This window comes from Lissotriton helveticus, chromosome 9 (assembly GCF_964261635.1).
Source record: "Lissotriton helveticus chromosome 9, aLisHel1.1, whole genome shotgun sequence".
In the NCBI taxonomy this organism is placed as follows: Eukaryota; Metazoa; Chordata; class Amphibia; order Caudata; family Salamandridae; genus Lissotriton; species Lissotriton helveticus.
Window position 1 is genome coordinate 547,965,226 of NC_136070.1, and position 23,004 is coordinate 547,988,229.

The 23,004-nt window shown below is 45.1% G+C and overlaps 1 protein-coding gene across 9 annotated transcripts in view; it reads left to right on the plus strand.

Moving 5' to 3' along the window:
* The window catches only part of DPF2 (double PHD fingers 2), a 411,270-nt gene that overhangs the window by 300,558 nt on the left and 87,708 nt on the right, over nucleotides 1-23,004 (plus strand). For all 9 annotated transcript variants that reach the window (XR_013601006.1, XM_078660438.1, XM_078660431.1 and 6 more), the window contains 2 exons: nucleotides 11,485-11,622; nucleotides 11,880-12,008. Coding sequence is in view for 8 of the 9 variants with exons in the window: in XM_078660438.1 (XP_078516564.1) it covers nucleotides 11,485-11,622; nucleotides 11,880-12,008 (267 nt within the window). In the remaining variant the exon portion in view is untranslated. The remainder of the gene's footprint in view (nucleotides 1-11,484; nucleotides 11,623-11,879; nucleotides 12,009-23,004) is intronic.

The window sequence follows — 23,004 nt, forward strand, 5'->3', positions numbered from 1 at the left end:
AAGGGGTGTACCAGAGTCAGGGTTGCCTGCGCAAGTGAAACACAATTTGGGGTCTGTGGGAGGCCTACAAGGGGTACTGAACTTAAACCCTAAAGAAATTGTATATGTGTGTATGTGAAGGTTTCGACTGTTTGATAAGAACTGTGAACACGTCCAATATGTATAAAATCTTGCCTTGACCCGCCATTGGAGTTACACTAATAATGGAAATGTACTACAATTTTACGTACACACCCTCTGTCATAAAGTACATTGTTGGAAATGTCCAAGTAGACTGAGCAAATGTTGACTAAAAAGCAGTTAAAAAAAAAAGATGCACTTCTTTAGCATGGAGTCTCTATACTTGGTTCTTTCTGCCTGAAATAAAGGATCTAGGGCTAGATGTAGGTAATAGCAAATTACCGAATGGTAAATACAGAATTTTCCCGATTCGGTATTTACTAATCGGTAATTGCTATGTAGGAAACAAAATCGGTAAAAATACCGAATCGGTAAGATTCGGTAATTACCGATTCGGTAATTACCGAATCAGTATTTGCCATTGATTCATATGGGCCTTGAACCCATAGGAATCAATAGCAAATACAGATTCGGTAATTACCGAATCGGTAAAAATACAGAATTTCCAAGGGGGACAGGGTGTCACTTTGACACCCTGTTGCACCCCTGTTTCTGCCTTGTGTGCCATGTGACACACATACATGCCCTTAGGGCATGTATGTGTGCCACATGGCACAGGTGTACATGCACAGATGTGCATGTACACAGAAATTCGTAATTTACCACCCAATAGTTTTGGGTGGTAAATAACGAATTTCTAAGGGCCTGTGGCACTGTAAACTGTGCCACCTACTTATTGAATTACAGACTCGGTATATTTACTGATTCGGTATTTTACCGAATCGGTAAATTTACCGATTCGGTAAATATACCGATTCTGTAATTTTCTATCCCCCTACATTACACAACCCAAATACCGGTCGGTAACGGCCGAAATCGGCCGTTACCGACCGGTATTTGGGCTCCTACATCTGGCCCATAGTCCTCCAAATTCATATGTGTACTAGTAGACTTGGCTCTCAGTTTGTTCAAATTGATTTAGCTGGGCTTTTCATGTGATCATTGTAGTGCCACAAGACATATAAGGAAAGCCTTTACTAAAAAGCAAAACAACAATTGATGGACAGAATGCAGAACAATGTCACACATTCACCCCAGTACAGAGATCTGGGCCTAAATCCATCGTTTTTTTGCACTCCACACCACCCCAGGTCAGACATGGCCATATGCAAATCAGCCTTGACCCTGTGCCTCATGGGAACAGTCCAGCCCGAACTGCCAAGCCATGTCTTTCCTGGACCGGAATCGAGCATCTAAGGACCTGTTTCTGGCTATCAGCCGTCATCAGCCTGGATAGCTTGACTCCAGTGGTGTGGAGAGCATGGGACTCACGTCTGAGCATACCCATCCCACTCTTGGTGACAAATGCAAAATCAACAATTGATGGACAGAATGCAGAACAATGTCATACATTCACCCCAGTACAGAGATCTGGGCCTAAATCCATCGTATTTTTGCACTCCACACCACCCCAGGTGAGACATGGCCATATGCAAATCAGCCTTGACCCTGTGCCTCATGGGAATAGTCCAGCCCGAACTGCCAAGCCATGTCTTTCCTGGACCGGAATCAAGCATCTAAGGACCGGTTTCTGGCTATCAGCCGTCATCAGCCTGGATGGCTTGACTCCAGTGGTGTGGAGAGCATGGGACTCACGTCTGAGCATACCCATCCCACTCGGGGTGACAAATGCAAAAACAACAATTGATGGACAGAATGCAGAACAATGTCATACATTCACCCCAGTACAGAGATCTGGGCCTAAATCCATTGTTTTTTTGCACTCCACACCACCCCAGGTCAGACATGGCCATATACAAATCAGCCTTGACCCTGTGCCTCATGGGAACAGTCCAGCCCGAACTGCCAAGCCATGTCTTTCCTGGACCGGAATCAAGCATCTAAGGACCGGTTTCTGGCTATCAGCCTGGATAACTTGACTCCAGTGGTGTGGCGAGCATGGGACTCGCGTCTGAGCATACCCATCCCACTCGGGGTGACAAATGCAAAAGCAACAAATGATGGACAGAATGCAGAACAATGTCATACATTCACCCCAGTACAGAGATCTTGGCCTAAATCCATTGTTTTTTTTCACTCCACACCACCCCAGGTCAGACATGGCCATACGCAAATCAGTCTTGTCCCTGTGCCTCATGAGAACAGTCTAGCCCGAACTGCCAGCCAGTCCAGCCTGTACTGGGGTGAATGTATGACATTGTTCTGCATTCTGTCCATCAATTGTTGTTTTTGCATTTGTCACCCCGAGTGGGATGGGTATGCTCAGACGTGAGTCCCATGCTCTCCACACCACTGGAGTCAAGCTATCCAGGCTGATGACGGCTGATAGCCAGAAACCGGTCCTTGGATGCTTGATTCCGGTCCAGGAAAGACATGGCTTGGCAGTTCGGGCTGGACTGTTCCCATGAGGCACAGGGTCAAGGCTGATTTGCATATGGCCATGTCTGACCTGGGGTGGTGTGGAGTGCAAAAAAACGATGGCTTTAGGCCCAGATCTCTGTACTTGGGTGAATGTATGACATTGTTCCTCATTCTGTCCATCAATTGTTGTTTTTACTAAAAAGCATAATTTTAACTGGAAGTAACTTTTTGCCTTAACCTTTGTCATATTGAGTTTCATTTTATTAATTTTTATTTGTATTTGGTGAGGTTGATACTGAAGCTTAACACAGTTAAAGTTCACTTGTGTGTATTGTATTCCTGTGACTTGGATGGTGTGTTCTTTAGTTTATCTTTTTTCGAATGTTTCTAAAATATTTGAATCATTTAGTTCGAGGCATGTGGGCTGCTGAATTCATATCTATAGCATAGATCGCCGCCTAGTGTTGGGTCCGGATGATTGCACATTGTTGTCCTGGAAGAGTATTCGAAGTATCACGAGATAGGTGGATCCTCCCCTGGACTACAGGCTCCTCCCCTGGACTACAGTGCGCATGGGCATCGACTCCATCCCCAGATTGTTTTTTTCCGCCGTTGGGTTCGGATGCATATTTGATCACTCAAGATCGGAATCGATAGAGACTTTCCTTAGGCCCGAAGGCCTTTCCTATAGCGTCGGTATTGTTTTGCGTTCGGTGCCCAGCTCTGTTCCGGCTCAGTTCCCGAGTCGGACATCCTGAGGAGTCGCGTGGCTCTTCGGTGCTCGAGGCCCAGTCAACGCAACGAGACTTTCGACGACACATCATGGAACAGAGCCCGTTCAAGAAATGTCCAGTGTGCGGATCGAAGTATCCCCACATCGACGTCCACCCGGTGTGCAACAAGTGCCTCTCGCCGGATCACGATGAAGCCAACTGTATGGCTTGTTCCCGTGTTCGATCCAAGAAGACGATTCGACTTCGGCGAGTGGCGCGCCAGGAGGCCCGGGAGACGGCCCCGGCACCGGTGGACATTTTCGAAGGGGAAGAAGCGGACGAGCAAGAAGTTCGAGAGCCGCTTTCTGCTCCAACGGACGAGATCGACTACAACTACGACGCAGTCGTCGAAGTGCTCGATGCAGAAGAAGTCTTCGACGAGGTAGGAGACGACAATGAGGCCTATGGGGCCACGGAAGATAGCTCAGGTGAAGAGCTATGCCCCGATCGAACAATCACTAAGGCTCAGGCCGAGGGATCGCCACATGGCCTTACCCAAGACCTTACAACTGGATCCACGGTCTCGCCTACGGGCCCGGCTACGGACACTTCTGCGGAGCCGCCATTGGTCAAATCGATACCGAAAGTGAAAGCTTCGGTCTCGACGATACCGAAAGTGATAGAGACGCCGTTGAAACAGAAGACGTCTGTCGCTCTGATCGCCTCCTCGTCTTCCGACACGTCGGGGCAGCCGAAGCCGAAGAAGGTTGTCGATCCGGTTAAGTCGCTCAAGGGCGTCGAGCCGAAATCACTCAAGGGCATCGAGCCCAAACCGCTCAAGGGCGTCGAGCCGAAGACTGGGGCACCAAAACCAATTGTCAAGGCCGCCGACCCGAAACCGTCGGCGCCGAAGGCCGTCGTCACGGACGGAGGACACGGCAATCCAAAAGCGTCAGTTCCTGCCCGTCGGCCGGAAAAGGCCACGAGTTCTGCGCTCGAGTCTGCACATGCTGGTAGACCGAGAACGCCTGTCGGGTCGACGAAACCGTCCGCCTCCTTCACGAAGCAGGTGTCGGCCTCATTGCAACGCATCAGGAACAAGGCTTCCGCGGTCGATCCGCAAGATTCTTCCACCCCGAAGCCCGCTGCCAAGACGCCAAAATCCTCGGCGCCAATCCAGTTCACGCTGCCGCCGAAGGTGGCGCCGAAGGCGTTCGCACCCAGGACGGTCAACGACGCGCTCATGAAGGTGTCCACGGGGTCGAAGCCTCCACAGCCAGTTGTGAGCTCGAAGCATCGACAACCCCTAATGGAGGAGCAGTCGGAACAATTTATCGACACCGACACCGGTAAACTTTCACTCTACAAGAGAAAGATCACGCCGGCACAGCCTATGGAGTCCTACACAATTCCCTTGAAACGCAAAAGGCCTTCTACGGATTCCCCAGTTCTGGTCGAGCCGATTAATCCACGGCCTCGGACCATTGCTCCATCCTCACCCACTTATTCAGATGTGGAGGCTGGGGAGGGGGATGATGAGGGATACAACTTCCCTGCCAACACTGATCCTGAGGATCACCAGGACTCATGGGCAGATGCAGGGGACCCTGAGGATCCGCACACTGCCCAGGACACTCAAGTGTATACTGTCAAAACCTCCCCTACTGAGGATTCTGCGGCATTTAATGCTCTCATTGAGAGGGCGGCTAAAATTCATGACGTCCAGCTGCATGCTGACCCTGTTGAGGTGGACTTCCTGTTTGATACCTTTTCCATCTCTGAAAAGACTGTCAAGACTCTGCCAATGCTAAAGGGGTTCTGAAACATGCTGCAGACATTTTTAAGGAACCCACACGTGCCAGGGTTATAAACCCCAGGATTGAGAAGAAGTATAAGCCGGCACCTGGCGACCCTACCTACATCAAGGGCCAGTTGCCGTTGGACTCTTTGGTTGTTTCTAATGCCCGGAAGAGGGCAAATTCTCAAACCACTGGTGATGCTCCTCCCCCTGACAAGGAATGGAAAGTGCTAGAAGCATCAGGGAAGAGGGTGGCAGCTCAAGCGGCCAATATCTGGCGTATTTCAAACACTCAGGCACTCTTGGCCCACTATGATACACTTGAGACCCTGTTACAACACTTGCCCGATGAGTATAAAGAGGCAGCGGAGATGCTCATTCAAGAAGGGAAGCTCATCTCGAATGCTTCTATTAAATGTGCACTGGATGCAGCAGACACCGCGGCCAGGGCCATTAACACAATTGTGATGCTGCGGCGTCAGGCCTGGCTCAGAATCTCCGGGTTCAAACCAGAGATACAAACCACCATACTCAATCAGCCTGTAAACCCTGATCACTTATTTGGACCTGAGGTGGATACCACCCTGGAAAAAATAAAGAAAGACACCGAGAGACTGCAAAGTCCACGGGGGCTCCCCAGTCCCAACAGTTCAGGGGTAGTACTTTTCGTCGCTCAGGCAATAGAGGTGTTTCCAGAGGCCAGATGTCCCAGCAAACACAGTACACTAAAAGTGGGGCGCAGACCTCTTACAACAAGCAGAGTAGAGGCGGCTATCGTGGCAACAGCACCAAGGGCAGAGGTCGTGGAAACAACAACTCCCGATCCTCTACCACCAACAAACAGTGGCGCCTTGTCACTGCCCCCCGACCATACAACACCTGTCGGGGGGAGACTCCAGCAGTTACTGCCAGTCTGGAAATCCATCACCACAGACAGGTGGGTCAGAAAACGTATCCAGTACGGTTATTGTCTGGAGTTAACGTCCACTCCACCCAACATCCCACCAAGGCACCGTCTTATGTCAACAGAGCATTTGCACTTATTGCAGCAAGAGGTGCTCGTCATGCTGGAAAAAGGGGCAATAGAGCTCGTGCCGGTGGAAGACAGAGGCTCAGGAGTGTACTCCTTGTACTTCCTAATCCCGAAAAAGGATGGGTCCCTCAGACCCATACTGGATCTCAGGCCCCTCAACCAGTACATTCTCTCAGAACACTTTCACATGCTCACGCTGCAGCAGGTTCTTCCGTTGCTCAATCAGGGAGACTTCCTCGCAACATTAGATCTCAAGGATGCATATTTTCACATTCCACTACATCCATCACACAGAAAATACCTCAGATTCACCATTCAGAATCAGCATTATCAATTCAAGGTCCTCCCTTTCGGAGTGACCACGGCGCCCAGGGTGTTCACGAAATGCCTGGCGACAGTGGCTGCGCACCTCAGGAGACAAAACGTTCACGTCTACCCTTATCTGGACGACTGGCTTGTCCAAGCAAAGTCAGCCCAGCAGTGCGCCGCCAACATGTCCCACACCATTCACCTTCTTCACAATCTGGGATTCTCACTGAATTATCCAAAGTCGCACCTTCAGCCAGCCCATGTGCGGCAGTATCTGGGCGCGACGATAAATACTCTGGCAGCCACGGCTCAGCCAAATTCTGTGAGGATCGACAGCATTCAGTCGCTGATCCAGAAGTTCAGGCCGCAACACTCGCTTCCGGCACAAGTGTTCATGAAGTTGATAGGCATGATGGCTTCCTGCATTTTCATAGTCCCGCACGCAAGACTACATATGCGTCCGCTTCAAGAGTGCTTGGCGCACCAGTGGACTCAGGCTCATGGGCAGTTGAAAGACCTAGTGTTGGTGACCGGTCGGGCATACAACTCTCTGCATTGGTGGAATCCACACAACCTTTGCAAGGGCCGACCGTTCCAGGAGCCTGTGCCACAGATTATCCTGACGACAGACGCATCTCTCCAGCGATGGGGAGCTCATGTACTCCACTACACAGTGCAGGGACTATGGACAACGCAGCAACAGAAGATGCACATCAACTACCTAGAACTGATGGCAATCTTCATGGCAATGAAGGCATTCAAGGTACATCTGTGCAACAAAGTCGTGTTGATCCGGACGGACAACATGACAGCCATGTACTATATTCAAAAGCAGGGAGGTACACACTCTCCACAGTTGTCTCATCTGGCTCAGAGCATGTGGAAGTGGGCCATTCAGAGGAACATCTTCCTCATGGCGGAACACCTCCCGGGCAAGGACAATCAGATGGCGGATCTGCTCAGCAGGTACAGCCACTAAATGCACGAGTGGGAGACACATCCATCGGTACTCCGCCCGTACTTCCAGCAGTGGGGTCATCCAGAGATAGACCTATTCGCCACAAGGGAAAACGCAAAATGCCAACGCTTTGCCGCCAGGTTCCCTCACCCACAGTCGCAGGGCAATGCGATATGGATGAACTGGTCAGGCAGATTTGCGTACGCTTTTCCCCCAGCACCTCTCATACCGCTGGTGGCACGAAAGCTAAAGCAACACTCGATGACACTCATCCTGGTTGCTCCAACGTGGGCACGCCAACCATGGTACACCACGTTTCTAGAACTCTCCGTGGTACCGCATCAAAGGCTGCACCTCACACCCAGACTTTTGACGCAGAGCCATGGCGACATTCAGCACCCAGATCCGCAACAGCTCAACTTGGCGATCTGGCTCCTGAGGTCTTAGAATTTGGCTACCTTAACTTACCTCCCGACTGCATGGATATCATACAGGAGGCAAGAAAGCCCACCACCAGAGCATGCTATGCAGCAAAATGGAAGCGGTTTGTCATTTACTGTGCAGAACACAACATCAACCCGCTAGATGCATCTACTCACAACATAATTTGTTATTTGTTACATCTTTACAAATGCAATCTAGCATATGCTTCCATTCGGATACACTTATCCGCCATAGCGGCTTATCTCCAAAACAGGCAGCATCTCTCAGTTTTCAGAGTGCCTGCCATTAAAGCCTTTCTAGAAGGACTGAAACGGGTCATTCCTCCCAGAAACAGCTCCTGTATGGAACCTTAATGTGGTCCTCACCAGACTGATGGGCCCACCTTTTGAGCCTCTACATTCATGCGAGATTCAGTTCTTAACATGGAAAGTGGCTTTCCTAATAGCCATAACGTCACTGCGACGTGTTAGTGAGCTCCAGGCGCTCACTGTACAAGAGCCATTCATACCAATTCACTCAAACAGGGTGGTGCTGCGCACTAACCCTAAATTTCTTCCTAAGGTGGTTTCACAGTTCCATGTCAATCAGACTATTGAACTGCCTGTGTTCTTTCAGAACCCTGAGACAGTGGCTGAAAGAATGCTCCACACTCTTGACGTCAAACGAGCTTTGATGTACTACATCGATAGGACCAAAGATTTTAGGAAGACGAAACAACTCTTTGTTGCCTTTTCTGCCCAACACAAAGGCAACCCCATTTCCAAAGCAGGTATAGCCAGGTGGATCGTTAAATGTATACAAATTTGCTATCACAAGGCTAAGCGCACTTTAACGGTCCCTCCCAGAGCCCACTCCACCCGCAAGTTGGGGGCCTCCATGGCTTTCCTTGGTAATATCCCTTTGGAAGACATTTGTAGAGCAGCCACATGGTCTACCCCACACACATTTACTAAACACTACTGTGTAGATGTGCACTCAAAACAGCAAGCAGCTGTAGGGCAGGCTGTTCTAAAAACACTTTTTCAAACGTCTGCAGCTGGCACAGGCGGCCACCGCTAATGGAGGGACTGCTATATATTCTATGCTATAGATATGAATTCAGCAGCCCACATGCCTCGAACTGAATATGCTACTTACCAGTATGCATCTGTTCTTGGCATGTAGGGCTGCTGACATTCATATCGCCCACCCTCCTCCCCGGCGCCTGTAGCGGCTGCAGAATTTACACTTACTCTTAGCATGGCCATCGCTCACACTGTTACACTCCATCTTCGCCACAATGGCTAAAAACAATCTGGGGATGGAGTCGTTGCCCATGTGCACTGTAGTGCAGGGGAGGAGCCACCTATCTCGTGATACTTCGAAGACTCTTCCAGGGCAACAATGTGCAATCATCCGGACCCAACACTAGGCGGCGATCTATGCAATAGATATGAATGTCAGCAGCCCTACATCCCAAGAACAGATGCATACTGGTAAGTAGCATATTCATTCCTGTTAGTGTTTAAACTTTCTTAGCAGTTCATTTGAAATCTCACTTTGTTTCATTTTGTTCACTGTCTTAGGTAACGGTTTACTTTTAAGACATGTATCTTGCTTTAAAAAGTGAGGTGCATTCTTCCTTCATATGCTATTAATATTGCTAAGGTATTGTTTCACATCAGCCCTATTTCAGATATTATGCTTCTTTCCATAATGGAACAAGACTCGAAAAACTCAGTGTCTTTTTGTATATTTTGGTCAGAATAGTTTCAGAGAATCTTTCACAATATGTGTATGTACTGCATACTGTTGGATTGTTTAGTGTGTGTCTGACCTGGATTAGTAGAAGAACATGCGCCAACCGAACGTATAGTTCTTCCCCTAGTCTTAAGCTACATGCAGTTCTTTCTGGTGGTGACCCTTTCTGAGGTATCAGTGCATAACGTACCCAATCCCTGATGTAGGGATTTATATTAGATTTGGTAGAAAAGACTCTAAGGTGCCTCATGTAAAGGCACTTCGTAATCCTACTACATAATTGTAAGAAAAGATACTGTTTTGACACAAACTCAAAATGAGGCAAATCAACATGAGAAAGTAGTAGTAATTAGGGATTTACTCATAAAATTGGCAGGAGTTCTTTGTGCAGATCACAGTTAGATATCCCATCCAATCCATTTTAGAATGTTTTGACAACTGCCAAGAGCCTATCTGAGGCCAAACGTGATTGGAAAATTGCTGCTGCTAAGTTGTTTTTCCACTGTCGTCTGGGGAGTGAAGGGTACAGTATAGTCGTGTTGCTTTTTTGCATTTTTTCCATTGTGAAATGAGTCTTTTGGCGAAAGACTAAGCCTACCATCAGGAATGTATTTAGAGTAGTGGTAATAAAAAAAACTCAACATCTTTTAAGAACGTATTGCAGGAAATGTCTCCTCCTAATATTAATTGACAAGAATACCTTCACAGTAATGAATGATAGTGTCTTGGTAAAAAATGCAATACCAAGCAACATAAAATATCCTTAAGACTAATAGAGGCAGCCCTCTTGTGAGATTCTCTTGTGTAACATCAGAACGTGAGAAGCATTTCACTTAATCCCTCAAAAAAGACTCTAGAGAACCTGTTTAATAGATCACAACATAGCGGTGATAGTTTTAATACTTTAATCATTGTTTAGGATTGCATAAACACTGCCCCCTTTGAATAACTTCATATTTGTGCTGGATTTTCTGACTTTGAGTTTAATTAATCGCTCCGAGGATTGCATTTACTGTGCTAATTTCCTCTAAACTTGAGAAAACACAACCCATTAACTTTGCCCCTTATCCTGACTCTGTCATGTTAAGGCATGATCATTCACTTTTTGTGTTGTTAGTAACCTAATCTATAAAATAATTTGTTCTTCCTCATCTTCTCCCCCACCCAGTACTTCAACCCATCTCTGATGTAGGCCTCTTTGATCCTCGTTTGGTCTAGCACAATTATTTATACTCTCTGACTTATCTTTGAGATTCTTGCCCCTTCAAATTGGCACATAGTTTGATTATCCTGCATCTTCAAGCAATACTTTGTCACTGTTTTCTGTCTGCGATCTTTGGATTTCTGCTTTAATCCTTGGCCTACAGCATGTCCTGATGCTGATGTGTCTTCTACATTAACGAGGGTCAAGCTATAATTCTGTGGGAGGTAAAACTGCTCTTCTGAAACCAACAGCCACACAGAGTTGCTGCTGCTTTGGTGTGGCAATTGCGTGTTAAAGCTTCAGTCTGATTGTTTGCCTGCTCTGCTGTCTGTTCTGCCAATCGCTAACCAAGTACAAGCCTTTGACCTATCCTTCTTTCAAAGTTGATTGGTATATGCTTTATTCATTGGCAGAGCTTGCATGCTTCTCTGGGGTTGACTGTGTCGAGCTAGCTGTCTTCCGATTGGCTGTAAGCGAGCCCTTCTCTCGTGATGACTTGACTCCTGCCTGTGCACTCACTGGCTGACCCAATGATTGCCCTCTGCTTTAAGCTGGCTGCTTTCTGATTTGGCTAATGTTTAGCCTGCATTTTCCTTTAGCTTGCTGTCTTCGGATCGGCTGAGCTGTTACCCATAACCATCTACGTTGGTCAGTGATTTAGCCTTTCAGTTGAAAGCCTGATTTTGTTTGGTGTAATGAGATGCTTTGTGTGCATATTTGTGTCTTGCTTGGGTATGTTTTGCTGGAAGTGATTCTGATACTCACTTTTTTTTCTCTGCACAGTCTGTGGAAAACGCTACAAAAACCGACCAGGCCTCAGTTATCATTATGCCCACTCTCACCTAGCAGATGAAGAAGGGGAAGACAAAGAGGAATCTCATTCTCCACTGCCAATGCCACATCGGATGGATGAGCAGAAAAGTAAGTCCCCTATCACAACTACTAAGTGTCAGACCATGGGGAGCGTATCCAAGTCGGTCTATCTGTAAAACATTGTTTCTTGTGTGCAGAGATAATCTTGATTTTACCTTATCACAGCCTGATTTCCCCTATTCCATTTTTGTTCCTAAAAATCCATGATGTTAAGTTTGTCTGCTGCTCTGATGCAGATGTCTTGAGTTGATAATGATTGTCACAGGTCGTACGTTTGTAAGTAGTTCTCTGTTTTTTACCTTCAGCCAAGAAGGGTCCAGATGGTATTGCACTGCCCAACAACTACTGCGACTTCTGCCTTGGGGACTCCAAAATAAATAAAAAAACAGGGCAGTCTGAAGAGCTGGTGTCTTGTTCGGACTGCGGGCGATCAGGTAATTGTGATATTGTATTCTGGAAATCCATAGTGTACGTAATGTGTTGTCTACTATGTGCCATTTCTGAACAGCAACTTTTATCATTTGACCCTATGTGGGAAGTACAAATGGCATGTGGTTGGTAAATAATGGGCAGAGTGGGTACAAAATCAGATTAGCTGGCCGTGTTAACCATAGTGATTGCACCAAAAGGGTTGATTTCCTTCACTTCCCACTGGTTCATGGAATAAGCACTGTTATAAAGAAAAAGGTTGTTGAGTGGTACAAAACCGCACAGTAGCAAGGGAATATTCCTAGTCACAAAGAAGGGCCCAAACCATTAATTTAATTGTGTCCTAGACTTGAATGCTGCAAAGAAGTGTCACAAGAGGGAAATGTTCAAGATGACTGTAAATAAATTTGCCAATGCAATAGGAATACTTTTGCATCCTAATACACATAATTGTTTCATACGAATCAGGATTGGCAGGAAACATAGTCCATGCAGAGTGCGTCCTTTAATCTGAAGTCAGCTACCAGGTTCTTTTTGAAATGTGTACTGCTTATTGCAGCTTTCCCTGATTCTAAAAGGATATTGGTTTATACTTACCTTGACTATTCCTAAGTGCTATTTTTCAGTCAAAGGTGCCTAAGGACATATAAGTGGCAATAAACCTACTGGCTCAAGGTTGGTATGTTAAAGATGTCAGCTTTCAGTCCTACGTCTTGCATGGAATACTGGTGAATAGTACTAACCCCATAGAACGAGAGAGTGCCTCCTTTCAAAGACAAGGTATTGCCCTTTCAGCACAATTGGTCTCCTCTTCATACAGCATCTCATCCAGTAAATGGAATGGTCGCTTCTGTGCTATATACCTTAGTCAATTTTCCTAACTCCAGACACCAGATTTCATATTAAATGTATTCAAGGACATTTAGAGGATCAGTGGTGCCAGCAGATAGGATATTGGGATAACAAGATTCTAATAATCTTGCCAGTGGTGCTTGGCCTGCAATGACAAAGTAAATAAAATGAGGCCGAGATGTGCCCCATGCCTGCAATGTCAAAAGGAACAGAGCGTTGTGATGGCTTGGTGGTTAGACGAATGGGAAGATGCATGGTTGTTCTGAACCAGACACACTAACCTGTCTGCAATGGTGTGTTTTTATGTCAACATCTAGAATATGTTGGATTTCCATTTCTTACCAGAATACTTAATTCCAGTGCTCACACCAAGTTTGTTTCACATTCAAGCAAACATCACCAAACAAGGGGGAGGAAAGTCTAGGGCCTTATAGGAAGCCCACTTTACAGTGCCCAGGATGTTACTGAGGAACATCTGGAGGTCTGAAGTCCACTGTAGAAAGTGAAATAATTAAAAGTGACTCACATGAGCCCCCGGCCGGGTTCTCAATGTGAGGTAAGGCATGCGTTAAGAAATATTGTTGGGCTAGTGCTCCTTTTCAAACACGCTACAGCCGTAGACCTGTTGATGTTCCCTTGATTCAAAATAGTCACGGTGGACTGTTTGCGCCAAGATCGTGGATAATACGATGCGATCTCTGCTTGGTGAAGGTCGCCTTGGTCGGCCTCGGTTTGCTGCTGCCGTCAGTACTTCGGTGCAATGACAGCGGGAGGGGGCGGGAGCCTGGTGAACATGGACAACGGGAGGGAGCGTTACCTCACGTGTTGCCGCAAGTGGGTAGGGGGCGAGAACAAAGGGAATGCGAACAACGGGAGGGGGTGGGAGCATTGTGAACACGGACAATGGGTGGGGGGCGGGAACAAAGCAACAGGAAATTGACTAGACAAGCGCGGCTGCTAAAGTGAAAGCGACGTCGCTGTGTTTAATTAGTAACCTGATCCACGACCAGCTGCCACCCTGCGCGCCGGTGCTCGCTCTAGAGCGCAACGCGCAGTGGGAGTTAACCTTTAAAGAAGAGGTGGGACATGCCCCCGCTTTGGCCATTTGCATGCTTTCATTATTGAAAGCCACACGCAAAGGCCAATCGAATGTGTGGGAGTTGCCAGACCCACACGGAGAAGTTTTGGGGAAGTTTGGAGTGCTCACAAGAAGCCTCCCATAAAGCAGTTCATGCGCGCTGCGCTAGGCTCGACCTAAACAGGTGAGTGAACTATGTTCACTGAACACCTTGCAGTTTTCTATCAATCTTCGTGCTTTATTCCTCACCAAAGTAAGTTTTAATGTTTGCCTTTATGAGACTATTTACATTCCTTACTTACTAAATCCTTGCTCCTCTACAGAAACGTTTTTCCGTATATTAGATTTGAAGAGGCACTCCTGCAGTATTAAGGACAAAAAGCATGTGCAAAACCCTAGCATCTCTTCATTAATTATGGAGCTGTTTGCCCGGGCTACCTACTTCTAAACAGTCAGTTGCTAGATACATTGATCCTTTATTAGAGATTGCAATGAAAAAGGAAACTTTTTCTTTATCGGGTAGCCTCATGGTTCACTTCAGAGGATGGAATACAACTCATACTTTTCTTAGGAATGTTCCTATTCCAGACAACTGCAAGACTGTTGCATGAAAATTGTTCCATACTTTTGTTAAGCATTGTTGCATAAAGTCTTGGCTGTAGGGCAGTAAACTATTTGGTTAGGATCCATTGATCAGCATTTGCTTAAAACTGTCTTTGTTTACTTCTAGTTGCATACTTGTGTGAATCCAGGTGGTTCTTGCTTTTATACCTTCTCTGAATATCTGTGAGAATCACAAGATAATGAGGAAATGCTGTGGGATCATATCGTGCAGTGTACAATGGTTAGAAGCTTTATCATTATGCCCTTTAGCATGAACAGCCTTCCTCAGTCCCTTCTGTACAGGATTTGATATTCCAGAACTTTCAAAGTGGCAGAATCATTTTCTCACTGCACATACTTGTGTTGTAAGAGCACCATTTCATGCTTTTTCCTTGAAAAATACTGTGCAACTGTGGTATTTTTATTCACATGTACTGCTAAATGTCTGTGTGAGCTAAGTAGAGTGTTTCAAAAGGGAGAACATTTTACTTCTTATTGGCATGTGTGCCATTTAAAATTGCTTTTAGTGTGAAACATGTTAATTAAAAAAAAATGTTTTGGGAGCCCACATCTGCAGAGATATTGTCTTTTTATAAATTAACAGATGATATCCATAATTAGGAATGGGAGCACACGTAAGTAATGTTTCCTTCATGTTTGCCAGTTACTTCAGTCTTAAAATTGCTACGTGATATCGGGGTAAATCAAGCAGTCAAATTCTGCCTTCAGTTACTATGTGAGCTACACTGTCAGATGCTCTGCTGGAGGCATGAAGTGCTGTAGAAAAGCATTAAATACACTAAACATAGGTATGACTAAATCCTACAGTATCCTTAATTAAAGCAAGCCTTTTTTGTTTGACAGGGAATTCATAAAGCTGTGAAAGCTCATTTGTGTATCAGAATAAACATATTACAATGACTTTTTTTCAGAGTTTGTCTTATCCTTTGCGTTGCTAATAGGTGTGTACAGATGCAGTCTATAGAAGTTAAGCTCTTCATTTTAAGTAGGCCAATAACATTTGTTGGCTACAGATGCAGTCTATAGAAGTTAATCTCTTCAGTTTAATTAGGCAAATAACATTTGTTGGGTATCCAGAATGGTAAAGGTATCTAAGAAATAAGGAGTTTTCTATATTTACTACAGTGCCGTCCAACATAAGGAAATGTGGGCCAGAGTGTTGCCAGACTTTTTTTTAAATATGTAGATGCTTAGATAAATTCTGAGACACAAGAATAAAAGGAGACGCATGCCATGCTGAAAAGCAGAAGGAATACCTCTTGGAGGATTTCAGTATATCCAATGCACATATGAGGACTAGTTTGCTAGTGTGCTTATGTGAGACGTGCGGACAGGCAGATGTCGCAAGAGGTGGTTGCAGGTGATTGGGGGGCTTCAGAGACAGCGGTGTAGTGCATCGCACTGCACCACCACTATCTGTTGCTGTAAGTGGGGGATAGGCGTCCGCTCGGCGGTGTTTGGCAGCTGGGCCCCCTGTGCCTTACACTCAGCCTCTTGGAGCTGGAGCGCCCTTCTGCTCCTTCTGCTCCTTCTACTCCCACCTAGTCGCGATCACTGCAGTCGCCCGTCATCAGGCCAGGAACAGAGCATGGCGCCTAGAGCCTCTCCACTCAACGCAGGTCAGCAGTAAGGGTGCACATGAGGGGTGGCGAGGTGCAGTTGGTATGGGTAGAAGCTTGGTCTGCGGAAGCAGCCTGTGAGAAAGTGTCTCTTTTGACATGGCTAGCTCACACTTTTTGCCTGGACATTGATGTGGTTTCAATTGTAGTGCACAGGGTCCCTGCCAACCAGGTCCCCTGTGCCAGTTCTTCTTCCCTAAACATATATCCACAGTTGGTACTTCTGCCGCCCTGTAGGTCCCTGCTGAGATGGTACTTTGGGACCGTTTCACTAGGACCATGCCAATGCCCTTGCAGCTATGCATGCCCCTCTGAGGTGAAAAAACAACTAAGTCGACGTGGCACCCTGCCTGTGTGCCATGCCAGCCAGCACTGCCTGAAGATATAGGTAATCACCCCTCTACTAACAGGCCAAACAGCCCTAAGGCAGGGTGAGGTAATATCTGCATGAGTAGATATGCATGAGTAGATATGCCCCGACAATACTTAAGTCAATTCTTAACTATTGTAAATGGCAGGGAAGCCATAATGAGTATATGAGCTGGAAACTTGACAACTCGAATTCCTCAGCACCGTGATGGCTTCACTGAAACCAAGAGTGTTTGGTACCAAATATCTCCTTGTAACAAATCTACATTGATGCCAGTGTGAGGTTTAATAAACCGTGTGCTCTGAGGGTACCTCAGAGGTGCCCCCTGAAAACCTACTGATCCTGGTGTGGGCGCGGACTGGCTTTAGGCAGCCTGTCAAACACAGACATGTTTCTGGACCCTTGGGTGAGCCTCTGCTCTCTGGGACCAGAAACCATGCACATCCTGGATGGAGGTGTCACACCTTCTCTCCCAGGATGGGCACAGTGCTCGAAGGGTTACCCTCTACCTTTGGAATGCGACCCCCCTGCGTCTTCTGCTAGCATTAGATGGCAGACCCCGGTTTCCACCCCCATTTTGGGCAAGTAAACCGGCGGGAAAACTTAAAAAGACTAGGAGGTGTGCCCACCTTTGCCATCTTCCCCCATCAGGAGGAGGAGACTAAGTTAAGCACACTTTTCAGTCCCCTCCATCTTGAGGATGAGGGGACTCCTATTACTAACCAAAGGTATCCCAACCTGTTATGGCTCAGAACTAGACTCACTTGGCGTCACCCGCTCCGGCGCGGGAAAGGAAGCAATTCCTTTTTGTTAGGTAACCCTCACACACCCTGTTGGAGTCATGCTTCATCATAGGGTTCACCCTGACTCCTAAAAGTCAGGGTGGGCTCAACCATATTCAGGGAGCGCTTAAGAGAGATTGGCCAGGGGGGTCTAAAGATAAAAATCCTACTGCGTTCCCCAGGTATCCTTTTATTAGTGGGGACATAGTGGATATATCCACTATGGGATACCTGGAGAACGCAGTAGGATTTTTATCTTTAGACCCCCTGGCCTATCTCTCCTAAGCGCTCCCTGAAATACGGTTGAGCCCACCCTGATTTATTAAGCTATCATGGTTGTGATAATATCACAGGTTTGAACCTTCTGTCCTTGCTGTATATTGTCAGGGAGCTGTCAGATATCTATCAGAGATATGCTGTCTTTGGTCAGTTGGATCTCTTTGATGTACTCCAGATATCCTAATTTCTGTTAAGTTGCCTAGTTAAAGTGCTAAGTGCTCAATACCTAACCTGTTTAAATTCACACTAATTTAACATGTTATGGGGCTGATGTGATTCTGTAAATTACAGTAATGATACGAATTGGTGGTAGTGTCCTCCCCAAAAGAGGAGAAATGTCCGCACAAAAAGTAACACAATTCCAAATCACAAAAATATTCGTGTAAGTAGAGTTGAGAGTTTAGTCAAAGTTCTTAGGTGCTTCTACAGCCTGAAACACACCCACCACCAGGAGTGTTAAGTGGCACAACAATGTACCTGACAAAAACAGTAAAGGAACAGGCTACTAAAGCACTCTATGAAGTGTCAATTTAGTATGGTCTAGAAAATTCCAGACATCGCATGCAAGGAAGAATGGTCTCTGATTATTAACTGTCATAACCATTATATATATAAATTCCAATCACAGTCCTGTATCAAATAACATCAAATTCAGGGATCCACACAGGATGTTCTTTCAGTTCTTTATTGAAAATCCAAATGTATAAAAACTTCCCAGCTCACACCGCCGACACGTGTTTCGTCTCACACTGAGACTTTTTCAAGGCAAATGCCACCTTCTAGACTTATTACCGATATCAGGTAGTAGAAAGTAGTATTCCGAAATGTTCAATTCAGTGAGGCTCAATAGAATAGGAAGTCCATTAAGACAAGGATTGACGACGGCCGCTCTCCTCGATTCGAGATTCTCTGTTCCAGACTTATCATGGTCTAATATTTCTTACTTTTGACTGAAAGGGGACCCTGTCTGATTATACGTCTCAAACACATTGTAAGGGAACGTGATATTTCCAGGGCCCCATATTGGAAAGGGTGTCCATACCCTTTTCCGGGTTTACTTACACTGAAGGTCCTTAATGGACTTCCTATTCTATTGAGCCTCACTGAATTGAACATTTCGGAATACTACTTTCTGCTACCTGATATCCGTAATAAGTCTAGAAGGTGGCATTATCTTTTGGAGGATTCGTCTTTTCGTTTTCCAATCCGGGGACGTTTCCATATTATTCTTGCCTTGAAAAAGTCTCAGTGTGAGACGAAACACGTGTCGGCGGTGTGAGCTGGGAAGTTTTTATACATTTGGATTTTCAATAAAGAACTGAAAGAACATCCTGTGTGGATCCCTGAATTTGATGTTATTTGATACAGGACTGTGATTGGAATTTATATATATAATGGTTATGACAGTTAATAATCAGAGACCATTCTTCCTTGCATGCGATGTCTGGAATTTTCTAGACCATACTAAATTGACACTTCATAGAGTGCTTTAGTAGGCTGTTCCTTTACTGTGATTCTGTAAATGTTCAGTTATGTCACTAGTGTTTTCTGCCCGCTGTCAGGCTGATATGACCCTACCATGCTCGATCAGGTTGCTAATCCATACTGTTAGTTACCCAAAGCTTACTCCATTCTGCTTCATACTGCTAATATGCTTATACGTTTATATGCACAGTTTGTGTATACATAGCTTGATGCCTTAGGGCACAGGCTGGACTCATGCGTTCAATGAATTCCAATCTGGTTTCCATGGGAGGGGAGCTCTCTTCCCCTATCACCATGCCAGTTCCCTACTTTGAGGGTTGGGTAGGAGGGTTTGGGGTGTGGGTGGGCGAGGTTGGGGTTTTGGATCTTGTTTTTTCCTTCATGTACTTGTGTTGTATTTCGTTGCCTGTTGTGATTATTATTCTAATTATCATTATTGTTTTCTTCATTCAAATGTCATGATTTGAAGTGCAAGCTTTGTGCTTTCAGGTGGCCCCCCCATCGGGTGGAGTGCGTTATATGTACACAATTTTAACCAAGTTAACGTTTGAGCCTTTGATAATTCTACCGTGGTTACAAAAAGGTGTAAGAGAGCTAGAGAGGAAACAACACAAAACGACTCCTTTAGATAGACAATCACTTATGATCACAGCACAACTATGATGTCTCAGACTTCACTGATAGCTATGGCCCAACGTAATTTCAAGATAGTCTCACTTAATGTTAAGGGTGATCTCACTTAATGTTAAGGGTTTAAATCACCCTATCAAAAGAAGGAAGATCCTTGACTATCTCCACAAACAGAGGGGTGTCATCTTCCTGTTACAAGAAACTAAAATTGATTCCAAACAATTCAACTCACTTAGAAATAGGTTTTACAGCGAAGTTGCTGGTTCAGATGCAATAGGTAAAAAAAAAGGTGTCCTGACTTTGCTACCCGAAAAAGCCAACATAGACCTTGTTTTAAGCTCAGCCGATACTCAGGGAAGGTGGGTCACAACGAAACTAGTAAAAGATAATATGGAATTCTACATCACAAATATCTATGCCCCCAATAGTGATGACTTGGCCTTCTGGGAAGATCCTAGTAAGCATATGGAATCAATTCCAGATACCGCCATGCACATACTTGCGGGCGACTTTAATCTACCCATGGACCCAGCCTTAGATAGGGATTCACGCTGTCTTTTTCGTGCCAACAAGTCACACAAAGCCGTTATCAATCTATGCACCCGTTTTAATTTGACTGACACTTTGAGGTTACAAAATCTCACAGGTAGGGAGTTCACTTTATAATCATCTCCGACATAAATCTTATTCACACATTGATTATCTACTTATTTCCGGAAACTCTGTATCCATTGAGCCAAGAGTGATCTCAGATCACTCATGTATTAGTTTGTCCATAACTGACCGGAAACCTTTTAAAAAGCAATCCCTTTGGAGATTCTTAATGAGGTATCAGATGCAGACTCAAACAGACAAAGTTTTGAGAGTGCGATCCAGAACTACCTTACGGTAAATAAAATTGGAGACACTTCAAACCTCACAAGATGGGAAGCACTAAGAAGCACTCTTAGAGGTGAGATCATTAAAATTAGGACTGCCATGAACAGGGACACCAACAGCAAACTTCAAGAATTAGAACAGGAGATTTCTATTCTAGAAGGAAAACATATTATATCTAGAGATACCTCAGTTATGAATGAAATAGTGAAAAAGAAATAAGAGTGTAATAAAATAGTGAGTAATATGGCAGGGGTATGGATTAATAAACAAAAAAGCATCAGGCTTTGTGAATCCAACAAGGCGGGGAAGAGCTTAGCTTCCTACTTAAAGTTCAAATTACAGAAAAATATGATTAAGAACTTTCTGAACCAAAAAGGAATAGCTTATTCTGACCCTGACAAAATAGCTGACATTTTTAAGAATTTCTACAGTACATTGTATAGCAAAAACCAAGGCTTGGAAACCACAAAAGCCCAAGACTATCTAAGCAAAGGCAACCTTCCTGCCCTCTCAGAACAAGAAAAAGATTAAATTAATGGCCCAATAACCGCAACCAAAATTGGAAACAGGATAACAGTCTTTAAGGTAGGAAAGGCGCCGGGACCCGATGGTTTTATTACAAGATTTTATCAGTAATTTTCCTCTGCTTTGATCCCCCCCTCTCCTAAACATGTTCAATGAATTTAGTGAATCTGGTCAGATTAATGGGACACCGGCTGAGGCAATCATAGCAGTGATTCACAAGGAAGGGAAGGACCCAGCACATCCTAAAAACTATAGACCTATATCACTGATTAATATAGACTGCAAGATCTATGCAATGATCCTTGCTAAATGTCTCCAAAATATTTTCCCAAACTCATTCAACCCTCACAAGTTGGATTTTTAAAGAACAGACTCTCAAATGACAATATTCGTACTTTGTCAGGTCCAGGAGAAAGCCAAACTAACAGATTCCCCAACAGTGGCAATCACCTTGGATGCCGAAAAGGCTTTCAACAAGGTTTATTGGTCCTACCTTAAGGCAACACTTGATAAATGTAACCTGGGTGACAATTTTACCCGCATGGTAATGGCACTGTATTTTAACCCTTCTGCCAAAGTTAGAGTAGGTGGAAGCCTCTCCTCCTCGTTTAAGCTAGAACAGGGAACTAGGCACAGATGTCCTCTTTCCCCATCCCTATTCCTACTAGTAATAGAACCGTTCCTTTACCAACTTCAGAACAATGACCAGATCACAGGAATACGCTTCAACAATTGCACAGTAAAAATAACAGCTTACGCAGACGATGTGTTAGTCATCTCTGAGAATGCTGAAGCTGCTGTTACTGCCCTTATGTCCTCAATAGAAGACTTCTCTGCAGTATCTGGTTATAAGATAAACAAGGACAAGACTGAGGTAAAGCTCCTAAACAACCTTGGCGGCAAGAAAATAATTGATAACTCAGGCCTTTCATGGCAGCCTAAAAGTTTCAAATTCCTAGGCTTAGACTTCACGAGAGATCTAATTACCACCCTTCAGACTAATGAGAATGCCCTCATCAAAATATTTCGTATATTAGATGGCTGGTCACCAACATTTTATCTTGGTGGGGAAGAGCAGAAACTTTAAAAATGATGATTACTCCACTGGTAAACTATCTAGCCAGTATGTTACAGATGACACTCTCTAATGAATTCTGGACAAAGATTTTTAAGATTCTCAACACGTTCCTCTGGCAAGGTGAGAGACCCAGAATCTCTATGGAAAAAACTTCAACTATCCAAAGAAAAAGGAGGTTTGGGCCTTCCAAACTGCATATCTTTGCAAACAAGGAGCTAACTGGCTATTCCCCACTCTGACTACGTCCTACTTTGGATTGACATAGCAAGATCGATCATCAACGAAATGACTTTACCTGCTCTCCTCGCCATGGATATTTCCTCCATCCCCCACTCAAAAAATATCATTCTAAATACTAAAAGAGCCCTGCTACACCAGGATCAAATGTCTGTGGTAAAAATTAACAAATCCAACTCAACTTCTCTTTGGCATAATCCTTATCTGAGGATAGAGGGATAGATGCTTCTCTGGGAACATTGGTCAAAAAACTGCATAAATCTAGTCAAAGACCTCTTTATAGAGAAACTCCCTTCGCCTTTTTCTGAACTTCATACTCAGTACGATCTAGACTCCATAGATTTTTATACATTTCTAAAGCTAACTCTAAAGCTAAAGTCACAACTCAGGCTACGATCTATAAAACCTAATAACCTTTCGATCCTCACAAGTATGCTCCAGCTACTAAAGTCAGGACACACCATATCTAAAATCTACTTTTTTGCAGCGTGAATCTTTCTGGATTCACTATGCTGTGCATTATTCCGCCATCAAGTGGTTGGGTCCGGAATTGTAGTCGTTTT